At 41.5% G+C, this 14,825-nt stretch overlaps 1 protein-coding gene across 1 annotated transcript; it reads right to left on the bottom strand.

Moving 5' to 3' along the window:
* Positions 1 to 2,204: 2,204 nt before the first annotated feature.
* On the bottom strand, positions 2,205 to 14,568 carry nrros (negative regulator of reactive oxygen species). Its single transcript, XM_041861382.2, has 3 exons — positions 14,478 to 14,568; positions 11,263 to 11,383; positions 2,205 to 4,721 (listed from the first exon to the last, which is right to left on the bottom strand). Exons 2-3 carry the CDS (start codon positions 11,368 to 11,370, stop codon positions 2,754 to 2,756), a joined length of 2,076 nt encoding a protein of 691 aa, XP_041717316.2. The 5' UTR covers positions 11,371 to 11,383; positions 14,478 to 14,568; the 3' UTR covers positions 2,205 to 2,753.
* Between the last annotated feature and the right edge of the window lie 257 nt (positions 14,569 to 14,825).

Below are 14,825 nucleotides of genomic sequence, written 5' to 3'. Positions count from 1 at the left end.
AAAACAGGCTATAGACTACATGTGTCCACCAAGTCAGAACAGTAGGCTAAGTTATGAGGGGGAAAGGGACCAACTTATTTGGGTGAGGCACATGGGCTACTAACAGTTTACTACACAACATACACTTAGTATTACTTTCTTAGCTACAGTATACATATCTCCCTGGCATATTACATAATTTATGCAGCAGCATACAAGACATTTTTGGACTCACCGTTGTGCTGTGCTCACTTGGACCGCCGCGCCACCTTCCTGTTCTTCTTGTGGGCAAATGTTTTCATTAAACTTTGTCATCAAGATATGGGAACTCTGAAAAAAAAAGGTTGAATCATGACTTCAGTGATCTTCAGGTCGGAGCTCTAGAAAGAGGCTTGAGTTCCTGACTTGGAATTCCGAGTTGGATGACCGTTCAAAACGTGTTTTCCCAGTCTGAGCTAGTTTTTTTCAGAGTTTCCAGTTGTCTTGAACTCACTGAAGTCTGCGATTTCCCAGTTCTGAGTTTCCAGTTGTTTTGAACGTGGCAGAAGTCATGCTGGATTGACAGCATGGCCAATATATTCAACCTTTTCTGGCCCATGGTGTTGCGTGTGAATGTTTATCCTTTTAAGCTTGGAAAAGAGACCCTTAAACCCAGACTTGGACCACACACCCTCTCCACCAAATAGCAGGGGAAGCAAAATAGTGATTGCTTTGCAACGCTTGCAGTTAGCCACTGATTCCTTCCAAACCACTCATTGTTGAATTTGCGATTTCCAACTTGTTGTCTAATGTGTATGTCCAATGGCTGATGAGCACCGATACGTTTTATCTATAATTTCTCTTCATATGACAAGGATTGAAAATGATTTGCCAGTAGATTGTTGATGTGATTCATGATGATGACTGCTTGTCTAGCTTGCTAGCTACAATTTTTTAAGTATGATGTTGACATGATCAGTCCAATCAAAGCTACGGTAGATATAACGTGATTTGACGTCCTTTTATCTGTGGCCAATGACCTTGAGCCTTCTTGGATGTGCACTTCTAATGTAAATCTATGGCAGCACCTGTCACGGTTTCGGCCGAGGCTGCCTCTCTCCCTTGTTCGGGCAGGCTTCGGCGTTCGTTGTCTCCGGAATACTAGCTGCCACCGTTGTATGTTTCATGTTCGTTTGCTTTTGTCTGTTTGTTGTCACACCTGTTCTCGTTTAGCGTAATTAGTGTCCTATAAGTTTCTCGTTGTGTTTGTCTAGTGTTGTGTGTTATTGATTTTGGTCTGTCGTGTGTAGGGCTTAATTAGTATTTTCGCTCGGTTGAGCTTCCCTCCACTGCGTTGGAGTGTTACGCACCTGTTTAGTGCGCTTTTGTTTTTGTTCGCCTTCGTGCGTAATTTCGCCTTCGGGCAAGAGTTGTCGTATTTCCTTGTTGGAGATTTACTAAAGTCTGTTGGACTATACTTCGGTGTCCTGCGTTTGATTCCACCACTGCACCCACCTACAGCACGCGTGACAGCACCCAAGGGGGCTTGAACTTTCTAGCTCTCCCTGTAGATTTTGCGGTGACGTAGTGTCCCCGTGAGTGACAGAACACTGAGCCAATCATGGCGCAACTACAGAAGATTACCAACCCCTACGCTCTGTATTTTCAGCTGGCTGCCCCTCCACCACAGAAAGCACTGAGCTAGGCTAAAACACCTGCATTTTGGAAAGCAAAAAGGAGACCATGTTTGTATGCAGCTTTATATGTGACACGCAAACTGATATGTGACACGTATTAATGCCAAAATGACATGCAAAACAGGCAGCAACAAAGAAAATATATTTCTTTATTAAAAAAAAAATTTTTTAAAACAGATGGGGCTCAAAACTGGTGGGGCTCTGCCCTGAATGACGGATCACCACTGCGCCTGGGAAGAAAACACTTTTAATTTGGTCAACTTGCCATTGGCTCAACCATTTACTCAACTTACCCCATGGCCATTGGCTCAACTTACCCCAAGGCAAACATTTTGACTATATTATCCCACACAGCTACAGGGATGCACTTTCATGCTAGGTTTTGGACCTAATAATATTGAAGCTTATAGAGACCAAAACTGATATATAGAACAATCTTAAAATTATCTACTTTGGTTTAGATACAAGCATCATGAAACCTCTAACACAATAAATTCAAAATCTCAGGTTGTTCTGAAATTGTTTCTGTTGTTAGAAACAGATAACATTAGCATTCCTGCAACTTTATGTTGTTTAAATATTATTTGATCTCTGCAAAATTAACTTCATTGATTAATTTATCTGAACAGGAAAATAAAAAATATCACCAAATTACATAGGATGAAGAAACAATACTCGGAGCCGCATTTCCATACTACCTGTCAAACATTGAGAACTGATACTATATACTCATTGTTGGGGTGGGATTGATGTGAGGATTTCTCATGTCTTACTCATTGTTAGAAAATACTTTGGTACTATAATTATTGAATATTATAATGAATCCTATAAATTAAAGTGGCCAATTTGGGTGCCAACAATTAGCTCAATTTCTCAGAGATCAAATTATATTTCAACAAAATAATGTTTCCGGAATGCTTATCTTATCTGTTTCTAGCTACAGAAACGATTTCAGAACAATCTGAGATGGTGGGTGTCATGGCTTGCTGAAATGACATGGAACGACCCATGTGCAAAACATCACACTTGGACAGAATGTACCACATTGTCTTAATTATTTGACCTTTCTTCCACAACACAGGGAAGGTGACTGAAATGTCAGTATGACGTGGGCCTCCAGCATTTCTTTTTAATGGCCTTGGGAAGCAGTCTGGGCCTGAAAGTGAGCAGGAAGATGACAGAAATCCCAACCAGGCAGAGGACAGGTACGATAAACAACAGGATGTACCAGTACACAGACTCCTCCTCACTCCCACCACATATTACAGGGTCTAAAAGCACCACTCTGTGTGTCCTTTTTGTCAGATCCTGACATGAAATGTCTGAGAGGTCAATGATATTGACTGTTTTCGCCCTCTCAAATGTCCTGTACCAGTCCAACTGGCAGCAGTTGAAAGTGTTTCCATTGAGAAAAACAGTGTGTAGTTTCAAGGCTAATGTGTTAGCCTGATCTAAGGGGAGAGTGTTCAGTTTGTTGTCCCTCAGGTCCAGCAGCCTCAGCTCCAGGTGTAGCAGTGAAGCAGGGAGCTGAGTAAGAGAGTTTCTGGAAATGTTCAAAGACTTCAAGTAGTGGAAAGGAGAGAAGTCAAAGTCTCTCAGGCCTGTGTTTCCCAATCCTAGATGGTGTAAAGTTCTGCTGAGGCCTACTATCGAGCTGTGCCCGATGATGAGTTCTGGGTTATTAGACAGCTCCAGGTGTGTTAGAGGTGTCCCTGCGAACGCTGACGACGGCAGCCTCCCCAGGTTGCACCCTGATAGGTGGAGCTGTCTCAGAGAGATGATGTTTCTCCAAACGACACAGTCTGATTGGTTACCCCCACCCATGTTCCCGCCCCCTTTCTCAAGGGAGCATATGCCAACTCTGTTAAAGCTGATATCCACAGAGCTGATGCTGGTGAGTGAGGAGAACAGTCTAGGAGGTAGACTCTGCAGGCCATTCTGGCTCAGGTTGAGATAGCTCAGGTTGCCTAACTCACTTAAACTACCTTGGTCAGCATGGAGCTCCGTTAATCTATTGTTGCTCAAATCCAACTCGTACAACGTCCCCGGAAGTTTTTCCAGTGTTAGATTTAAAACCTTGAGACAGTTTGTCTGCATCCTGAGTTTGGCCAGGCTAGGCATTTTGCTGATAAACCCTTGGGGGAAGTAGCCCACCTGATTTCCACTGAGATCCAGCAGGTCTAGAGAGGAGATGTCGCCGTGCAGGCTCTCGTCCCACAGCTGGGCCGTGACATTGCTCACGTTGCCCCTCAGGTTGTAGAACTGGACACTGGTGGTCCAGTTTAGGTAGCCAGCTGTGTCTGCCAGGTGTTCGTAGAAGCTCAACATGTTCTGGGACAGATAGAGGTTCCTCAGGCGGCTCTGGGTGGGCAGGAAGGGGAAGAAAAGGAGGTTGTTGTCGGTGAGATCCAGGGTCTCCAGCTGGAAGGTTTCCTGGAGGTCCTGGTTGGCTATGAACCACTCAATGACGTTGTGACTGGCGTTGAGCACAACCAGCTGGGTCATGTTGAAGTCCACAAGGCAGGGCAGGTAGTTGAAGGCCAGGTTTAGTTTCTGGAGCTTGTGCAGGTGATCGAAGGCCCCAACGATCTCAAACAGCATGTTCCTCTGCAGGTCCAGCTCTCTGAGCTGGTGGAGGTCGCTGAAGGAGCTTTCGTCCAGCCTTTGCAGGAGGTTCCTGGAAAGGTTGAGGTACTCCAGGGACGTCATATTCTGGAGGAGGACGGAGGCCATGTCATCCGTAAGCTGGTTTTCTGACAGATCCAGAACTCTGAGTCCAGACAGGGTGAGCAGCGCCATGCTAGTTTGCTGGTATCCAACGTGAAGTTTATTGGCAGCTAGATTGAGGCTCTCTAGATGAGGTGAGTTGTGAAAGAACTTTGACCCCACTGTCTCCAAGCGGTTTTCTGCACAGCTCAGAGTGCGAAGGAAGATGTAGCGGGAGAGGGAGTCATCTTGTAGCGTCTGAATGTGGTTATGTGTCAGGTGGAGTTCCTCTATGTTGTCCGGTAGGTCCCTCGGCACAGATGAGATCTCACTTTTACTACAGAGAGCAGTCTTTTGGGTCTGTAAAAAGAAAGGGAGAGAAATTAAGTGTATGCGAGATCAATACAATTTCAAATACTTCATTTTATATGTTAAAATACTTTAAACAGCAAAGAAAAAAGGTATTATACCACAAATCAGACCAGAGAGTATACGACGATATAAAAGTATTTAATGTATGCATGAACGGAAACCCTGAGAACCAGCAGTAGTAGCTGTTTCCATGATAGAATTACCTTTGCTTATATCTATTGTGGTAACTTATGCTCTCTCTTCCCTTCAGAAACCAGAGTGTATGCTGCATTTCTTATGAAGATGTCATCAGGCACTTTTTCACAGCTTTCAGTGAGAACCACAAGCTCTGAAGTTCATAATTCAAAGGAACTTTTTTACATGGTATTTTATTGTATGTTTTTTGTATTTTTGTATTGAGAGTTACTGTGGGGCCTGAAATTATTGACACCCTTGATAAAGATTAGCAAAAATGTATAAAATAAATATTTCAAATACTGAGCTATGTTGTATGCCCTGAAAAAGTAGAAATTATATTATTTTATACTAATACAATTGCTCAGAGAAAGAGATTTTGTTTAACAAGTAATCATTTGTTTAGTACCTTTCAATAGCTTACCTTGCAAGGATAACGGCACTGAGCCTTTTTCTGAAATGTTTTATGAGTTGGAGAACACATTGGGAGAGAGCATAAAAAAAAGGAATATCGCTAGCGTAACAGAATAAACTAATTTTGAATTACATACAGTACCTACAGTAGAAAAGAGGAGAATATCTTATTTCTAATTATGTCAACTTATTTCTTAAAGTACCAATGCAGCCATTTTTATCTCAATATCAAATCACTTGAGAAGGATTTTATTGTTTCAAAATGCCATCATTGCAGAGTTAAAGCAAAAGTATCAAAACATGCGCAGTGCCAAGGACAAACAAGTGGCTTCAAAAATGCTCAGAGGCAACATCCTGAGAAAGTATGGCCTAGTCAAAGCCGCAAACAGAGAATTTTGATTTTCAGCAAAAGCAATGAGGGCAAATGAAAACAGGCCAACAAGTCTTCAATACTCCAGGAAAAAGCAGTGTAACAGAATTAGCACAGCCACAGAAGAGAAAATCACTAGATTCTATGAACATGATGACAACAGTAGAGCAACAACAGGGAAAAAGGACACTAACGAGGAACAAGAAGAAAAAGCAGAAGCGCTTCTTGAATGGAACAATTCATTTTACATTTACATTTTAGTCATTTAGCAGACGCTCTTATCCAGAACTACTTACAGTTAGTGAGTGCATACATTTTTCATACTCCTTTATCTGAAGTTTAAGATGGAATATTCAGATATTCAAATTTCCTACTATGAATTCTGCAAAAGACATCCTTTTTGGGTTGTCAAGCCAACAGTCCAGGATAGGGACACATGTCTCTGCAAAACCCACGCCAACCTCCAGTTCATGGTGGAAAAACTACATTGAGAACCTTATTGAGTCTTTGTGCTGTGAGAACATTTTACATTTTAGTCATTTAGCAGACGCTCTTATCCATAGCGACTTACAGTTAGTGAGTGCATACATTTTTCAAAACCTGAAGAAAGAGTGCATGTACAGAGAGTGCTCCCTTTGCCAAGCAAAAGAGCTTAAACATCTGACTTTGATGCTGGTGAGCAGACATGGTGGTTTGAGTGGAAAAACAAAGCTGAAGAGAGAGAGAAACATGGAGAAGTTCACTGTACATTCGACAGTAAAAGAAAAGGTGGGTGGCACACTGCAGATTCTACTGGAGGACTTCTCCAAAGGATTGAAAGAGAAGTTGGGGAAACACGTGTACAACATTCAACACCAATACTCCAAACTGAGAGAATTAAAAGAGAATCTGCGGAAAGAGGAGATCATCGTGCATATTGACTTTGCAGAGAACTACCTGTGTAAATACACCAGAGAAATCCAGGCAGTTCACTTTGGTGATTCTCACAAGCAGGTGACCCTCCACACCTGTTTTGGATCTACCACAAATGCTTGAGCTCTGCCCATCGGCTACTTTTGGAATCTTACTTTGTCTTATATTAATTATATGTTGAACAATGGTTTTAGTTCAAAATGTTTGCAATAAAATATTGTTTTCATACGTTTTTTATTTTATTTCCACCACACCTTGTCTTTTCCACCACACCCATATTTTTGAGGTAAATGAGTATACTATGTATAATTTACATTGATTGATTTGTTGTAGACAGGGAAATCATATGGTTGTTATCATAATCTCACAAAACGGTTGGGTGGACATTTTTATTTTTCATGATAAATAAATGTTTTCAGCTGTCACAAAGGCAAGTTTATACATTCAGGGGTCGTGTTGAATTATTAATATTAGGAAAACCTTAAAAATCAATACAAGTTAATGTACAAATGTATAAGAAACGTGTTATAAATAAATTGTATGATATTTCATTTTCAAATAAAATTGATGTTTAATGACGGAAATGACATTTGTCTATGGCTGTCTTGGAAAAATGACAAAAATATATACATTCTTGAATAGCACGATCGCAGCCATTATCAGATATTGTTTCTAGACAAATCAAAGACAATTATAATACTGGTAAAAGTGTGTTTCAATATGCTTTAATTTCTGAAATCTTGCAGGGCCAAAGTGCCCGAAGTTGCAGAATCACCCAGATACACTATTTAGTTGTTACTTTGTGCCCGTGTTACTTTGTGCCCCAGTCTCCCCTAGATCTATAGGTTTCAGGTTTTTTGCCAAGGTTTTCATTCTGTAACTTTGTTTTAAGTAGCTAGGCCTAAGGTCTGTGTGGTGCAGTGATTAAGAAACAGAATAATAGGACATTTTCTGTTTTAACTACTTTAGAGGCTTTTTTGGTGAAGTAAAACATTTTCAGAAAACGTGTGTTGATTCAGCTGTCTAATGGATGAATTCGCTATTTGACTGTAATTCACTGTTCTGATTTCTGTTTAATTTTATTTGGTCTTTGGTCTCAAGCTATTTAAGCCATTTAATAGTTGTTGCCATTTAAACCACTCTTAGTAGACCTAGGCCTAATTTGGTCCCATTGAGCTGGTTGGTGGCCATTTTGAAAAACTGCTGCCTGTACAGTAGGCCTAATGGGTAAAATCTGCTATGTTTATTTAGACTTTTGCTGGCTTTCTGTAAAGGTTAAGTGGTCTCATCATGAAAGTATTTTGTGAAAATGGGTTTCCCCTCTGCTGGATTCTGCATTTCTATTTCATTATATGTGTGTCTACTGTCTACATGGCAGGTAGTAAAAACAAGAATAAAAAATACTATTTTTTTTACCCCCTTTTTCGTGATATCCAATTGCGATCTTGTTTTATCGCTGCAACTCCCCAACGGGCTCGGGAGAGGCGAAGGTCGAGTCATGCGTCCTCCGAAACATGACCCGCCAAACTGCGCTCCTTAACACCCGCCAGCATAACCCGGAAGCCAGCTGCACCAATGTGTCGGAGGAAACACCGTTCAACTGATGACCGAAGTCAGCCTGCAGGCACTCGGCCCACCATAAAGAGTCGCTGGAGCGCAATGAGCCAAGTAAAGCCCCCACGGCCAAACCCTCCCCTAACCCGGATGACGCTGGGCCAATTGTGCACCGCCCTATGGGACTCCCGGTCACGGCCGGTTGTGACATAGCCTAGGAACGAACCCGGGTCTGTAGTGACACCTCAAGCACTGTGATGCAGTGCCTTAGACCGCTGCACCACTCGGGAGGCCCCAGGTTTTTTTTTTTTATAAACAAAAAGTCTATGTACTTTCCAATGTAGGCTAGGAGCATGAGGAGGATTTTTTTATATTCACTGAAATCAACCGGTTGCAGCTATCACTTCCATTGATTGTTAGCTAGCTGTGGCTAAAGTTAGCTGAAGTTTGTAGTGGCTGTGGATTACAGTTTCACCTGGCTCATAGAATACTGAACTTTGGCTTTAAATATGGACTGAATTAATCAAACTGGTTCATTTAACCAAACCATAATTTAATTAAATTTAAATTTAATTCAATCCATATCAATATCAAATAATTTCTGGGTCACAATTAAGTACCTTGCTGTGATTGTTTGAAATTAAAATGGTAAAAAATAAACAAACATTTCTTCTTAGCAAGAGCAATTTCTAAAGCAATAATTTTGCTAGGAATGTCTGGGAGTGGTTTGAGTGGGGAGGGGAAAACTGAAAATGTGCTGTTATTGGCAGAGAGGTTTGGAACTCTTTCTTAATAGTCTATGAACTAATTCACCGCATTCACTCCCATCAAAACAGGCAGAAATTTCAGGCGGTCTTTTCAAACAGCTCTTACACTGAAAGCGCATTATCATAATTTTCACAATTTCACAGTATTATTCCAACCTCATAGTGTGGAAATATACACTGAATGTACAAAACATTAGGAACACCTGCTCTTTCCATAACTAGACTGACCAGGTGAATCCAGGTGAAAGCTATGATCCCTTATTGATGTCACCTGTTAAATCCACTTCAATCAGTGTAGATGAAGGAGAGGAGACAGGTTAAAAAATTATTTTTAAGCCTTGAGACATTTGAGACTTGGATTGTGATATTTTTGCTAACGTATGATGGGGGGTCCCAGGGTCGCCGGTGTTCCTGTGTAGGTACCTACATGTTTTATTGTTGTGTTTTTTTTTTCTGATGTATTCTCATTTCGACGTCAAACCCACGACTGATGTGCTTGGCCAAAGAGCTCTATTTTCATGTCATCTGACCAAAGCATCAGTTCCAATCCAAGTGCCAACGCTGTTTAGCAAACTCCAGGAGTTTACATTTGTTGGATGACATGAAAATAGAACTCTTTGGCCACTCACAGCAGTTGTGGGTTTGGTGTCGAGATGAGCATGCATGAGCAGAAAATAACCCCATACCTACTGTAAAATATGGTGGTGGTATTTTTGCTTCCACTGGTCCTTGGGCCCTTGTTAAGGTCAACGACATCAGGAGTGGCTCTTCCAGCAAGACAATAACCCCAAGCACACAAAAATTTTTAATTGGCCACAACATTTAAATTTTTGCAAAGACCTGAAACCCATTGAAAACCTGTGGTTTGAATTGAAGAAGGCAGTCCATAAGCGCAGATCGAATTATATCAAGGATCTAGAAAGATTCTGTATGGAGGAATTGTTACGACTTCCGCCGAGGCTGCCTCCCCTCCTTGTTCAGGCAGGCTTCGGCGTTCGTCGTCACCGGCTTACTAGCCACTGCCGCTCCATATATCATCATTCCATTTGTCTTGTCTTGTCAATTACACACACCTGGTTCTTATCCCCTCATTAGTCCGTGTATAAGTGTTCCCTCTGCCCCCTTGTCCTTGTGGGTGATTGTTTATTGTGAGAGTAGTGTAGCTCGGTGGAGCTACTCGCACCTTGTATTGCCGGGGTAGATATTTCCCCTGTGCCTGTATATTGTTGGAGTATCCCGTACCGTGTATTGCCAGGGTAGATATTTCCCCTGTGCCTGTATATTGTTGGAGTATCCCGTACCGTGTATTGCCAGGGTAGATAGTTTCCCCTGTGCCTGTTTTCGTTTGTCGCTATCCAGCGCAATTGTGTACGACAGAATAAACTCTGTATTTGGTGATTTACCCTACTGCGCCTGACTCCTTCTATCACACTCATCACAGGAATGGTCTAAGATCCCTCCCAATGTGTTCTCCAACTCATAAAACATTTTAGAAAAAGGCTCAGTGCCCTTATCCTCGCAAGGTGAAGTATTGAAAGGTATTGAAAACAGGGGTGTCAATCATTTTAAACAATCTCTTTCTCTGAGCAATTGTATTAGTATAAAATAATATATAATTTCCCCTTTTTTTGAGCATACAATGTAGCTTAGTATTTGAATTATTTATTTTATAGTCATTTTTGCACATCTTTATCAAGGGTGTCAATAATTTCAGACCCCCACTGTATACAATTTAGAAACCACTTAGAAAAGCTGTTATTCAATGTGCTAATGCTTGGTTAGTGTCTCTACATGCCTATCAGTTTTATTATTGACCTGTGAAATATTCTCCATGTGTCTAAACATATCATTTCTATCAGTAAAATTAGGTATTTTGATTTGTATAGTTGATGACAATAATTATTGTATTTTCTCACAAGATTCAGATTAGTATAGGCTCCTATCTTGCTGTAGATCACATTAAATATGAATGTTTGTCAACGTTTGGAATTGTACTTTATTGATTGCATATTTGGATTTCTGTGAATTTCAAGGTCAATCAAATTAATTTGTGACTTTACAAGTGTGCCACTCAATGTTATTTGTATTATTACTATTGTTAATAGTATTATTATTTATATTATTCATAATAGAATGCCGGGACATAAACGGTTCCTACAGTATCCTTAAAACCCTAAAAGGTTCCTCAGGGAAAAGGTTCCTGGAGGCACCTTTATGGGTTTCGCTGGTGTTGCAATCTGAGGAACCCCTGAAGGTGCCTCCAGGAACATTTTCTTTTTAGAGTGTATATTTGCTTCCTCTACACTCTAATAACTTGTTCAAGAAGTTTAGCTCTTACCAGTCTGCAGGGGCTGTGGTGAGGGTGGCAGAGGGCGGGCATCAGCAGGCTCCACAGGGGCCAGAGGGTGAGACAGATCAGGGTAGGGAGGAGGCCGTGGATGGGCATCTTAACATCCTCACTGTGGAGGAGAGAAGGGAGCAGGAGAGGACTGAGACTCAGAAAAGGAGAGGTAGTCTATGGTTTCCCAAACTCGTTGATGAGAAGTCGAAGGAGAATGGCAAGAATTGTGCAAGTTGTCCAGGCAGCCCACAAACAGGCAAATAACGGCGCAGTACAACTTGTCGATCCTTGCCACAGATGGGCTATTGCAGCAGATGACCACACCGGGTTCCACTCCTATCAGCTAAAAACAAGAAGAAGTGGTTCCAGTGGGCACGCGATCACCAACACTGGACAATTGAGGAGTGGAAAAACATTGCCTGGTCCGACGAATCCCGGTTTCTGTTGCGTCATGATGATGGCAGAGTCAGGATTTGGCGTAAACAGCATGAGCTCATGGCCCCATCCTGCCTGGTGTCAACGGTACAGGCTGGTGGCGGTGGTGTAATGGTATGGGGAATGTTTTCCTGGCACACCAATTGATACCAATTGAGCAACGTTTTCATGCCGCAAAAAATTCAGGCTGTTCTGGAGGCAAAGGGGGGTCCGACCTGATACTAGATGGATGTACCTAATAAACTGGCCACTGAGTGTATGCCAGACAATACAACACCAACGCAGTCTCTCACCCATACGAATAGAATAACAGCTGTATATCTCCGTTATCTTTTAACCTTGATAAGCATTCAATTAATGCTTTTCATACTGTAACCATCAAATCTGAAAAATTCTATCAAATCTATGTGGCACATAGGTCAATTCCACTATTCTCTGTTGGAAATATATGTTACATAATAATTTGTGTTATCCTATGTGCACTACTGTAGTAATAAGACAGTATGAGGGTTTGCGCTCAGGCTAAAAACAAAGGTGACCGGTGCGTATGAGAAATAATACTGTACAGTGAGGGAAAAAAGTATTTGATCCCCTGCTGATTTTGTACGTTCGCCCACTGACAAAGAAATGATCAGTCTATAATTTTAATGGTAGGTTTATTTGAACAGTGAGAGACAGAATAACAACAAACAAATCCAGAAAAACGCATGTCAAAAATGTTATAAATTGATTTGCATTTTAATGAGGGAAATAAACATTTGACCCCCTCTCAATCAGAAAGATTTCTGGCTCCCATGTGTCTTTTATACAGGTAACGAGCTGAGATCAGGAGCACACTCTTAAAGGGAGTGCTCCTAATCTCAGCTTGTTACCTGTATAAAAGACACCTGTCCACAGAAGCAATCAATCAATCAGATTCCAAACTCTCCACCATGGCCAAGACCAAAGAGCTCTCCAAGGATGTCAGGGACAAGATTGTAGACCTACACAAGGCTGGAATGGGCTACAAGACCATCGCCAAGCAGCTTGGTGAGAAGGTGACAACAGTTGGTGCAATTATTCGCAAATGGAAGAAACACTAAATAACTGTCAATCTCCCTCGGCCTGGGGCTCCATGCAAGATCTCACCTCGTGGAGTTGCAATGATCATGAGAACGGTGAGGAATCAGCCCAGAACTACACGGGAGGATCTTGTCAATGATTTCAAGGCAGCTGGGACCATAGTCACCAAGAAAACAATTGGTAACACACTACGCCGTGAAGGACTGAAATCCTGCAGCGCCTGCAAGGTCCCCCTGCTCAAGAAAGCACATATACAGGCCCGTCTGAAGTTTGCCAATGAACATCTGAATGATTCAGAGGAGAACTGGGTGAAAGTGTTGTGGTCAGATGAGACCAAAATGGAGCTCTTTGGCATCAACTCAACTCGCCGTGTTTGGAGGAGGAGGAATGCTGCCTATGACCCCAAGAACACCATCCCCACATCAAACATGGAGGTGGAAACATTATGCTTTGGGGGTGTTTTTCTGCTAAGGGGACAGGACAACTTCGCCGCATCAAAGGGACGATGGACGGGGCCATGTACCGTCAAATCTTGGGTGAGAACCTCCTTCCCTCAGCCAGGGCATTGAAAATGGGTCGTGGATGGGTATTCCAGCATGACAATGACCCAAAACACACGGCCAAGGCAACAAAGGAGTGGCTCAAGAAGAAGCACATTAAGGTCCTGGAGTGGCCTAGCCAGTCTCCAGACCTTAATCCCATAGAAAATCTGTGGAGGGAGCTGAAGGTTCGAGTTGCCAAACGTCAGCCTCGAAACCTTAATGACTTGGAGAATATCTGCAAAGAGGAGGGGGACAAAATCCCTCCTGAGATGTGTGCAAACCTGGTGGCCAACTACAAGAAACGTCTGACCTCTGTGATTGCCAACAAGGGTTTTGCCACCAAGTACTAAATCATGTTTTGCAGAGGGGTCAAATACTTATTTCCCTCATTAAAATGCAAATCAATTTATAACATTTTTGACATGCGTTTTTCTGTTTTTTGTTGTTGTTATTCTGTCTCTCACTGTTCAAATAAACCTATCATTAAAATTATAGACTGATAATTTCTTTGTCAGTGGGCAAAATCAGCAGGGGATCAAATACTTTTTTTCCCTCACTGTATATACAGAGAGTTCAAAAGGTACTCGCACTCAAACCATGAAAATGAATAACCCAAGGAGGCTGAGATGCAAAAATAATATACTTAATTGAATACATGCCTATATCATTTTTGCATCTCGGCCTCCTTGGGTTACTCCTTATTATGGTTTGAGTGCGAGTACCTTTTGAACTCTCCACTACTGTAGTAATCAAATACATTAATTATGAATAATCTATAATCTATTTATAAATCCAAAGTATTGAATTGACATATTAAATATCTGAACAAATAATGCACCGTATAATGCTTTACAAGACGTTTACTAATAGTGAAATAAACAAATAAATAATAGTTTATTAGCAATTTATAAGCAGATTGACAAATACAATGAATTAGCATAGACTGTATAAAAATAAGGATATTAAGCTACAAAGTAACATTCCTTGACCTAAGAGCATGAATGAAAATAAATTCAAAGTTACACTTTCTGTTCTGATATTACAAGTATGTACTGAGAAAAGTGTCATTTGCGCGGATGTTATTCATTCATTACTTTGTTACACGCTGTTGAGTGTAAATAGCTCACACACAGATAGAGCAAGTGCACAGTGCACCATGCATCCACTACTTACGCTGGTGGTTAGGTGTGTGTTCTTCTAGCAACTTGACGGTTGAGCTCCTGACCATATCTCTGGTTTGTGCGACGCAGCGTCGGTCGGTAGATCGGTTCTCATCTATGTGGAGCCGTGTGTGTTCTCAATATAGCGGAGCCGTGCTTTTGTATTTGCGGAAGCAGGCAAGCAACGGAAACCAAAGTCACATGGACAAGCAAGATCATACATATAGGTTCGCATGCCTTGGTCAGAGACATGCATGTCCTGTACTGCATTACACATAATGCATTGGAACTAGAAGATGCAATATATTTTTATGTGATGCATTTCATGCATGCCCATAGTACATCAGTGTCAACTTATGAT

This window comes from Coregonus clupeaformis, chromosome 34, assembly GCF_020615455.1.
Source record: "Coregonus clupeaformis isolate EN_2021a chromosome 34, ASM2061545v1, whole genome shotgun sequence".
NCBI lineage: Eukaryota > Metazoa > Chordata > Actinopteri > Salmoniformes > Salmonidae > Coregonus > Coregonus clupeaformis.
Note: the sequence above shows the minus strand (reverse complement) of the source record. Positions and strands in the feature narration are given on the sequence as shown.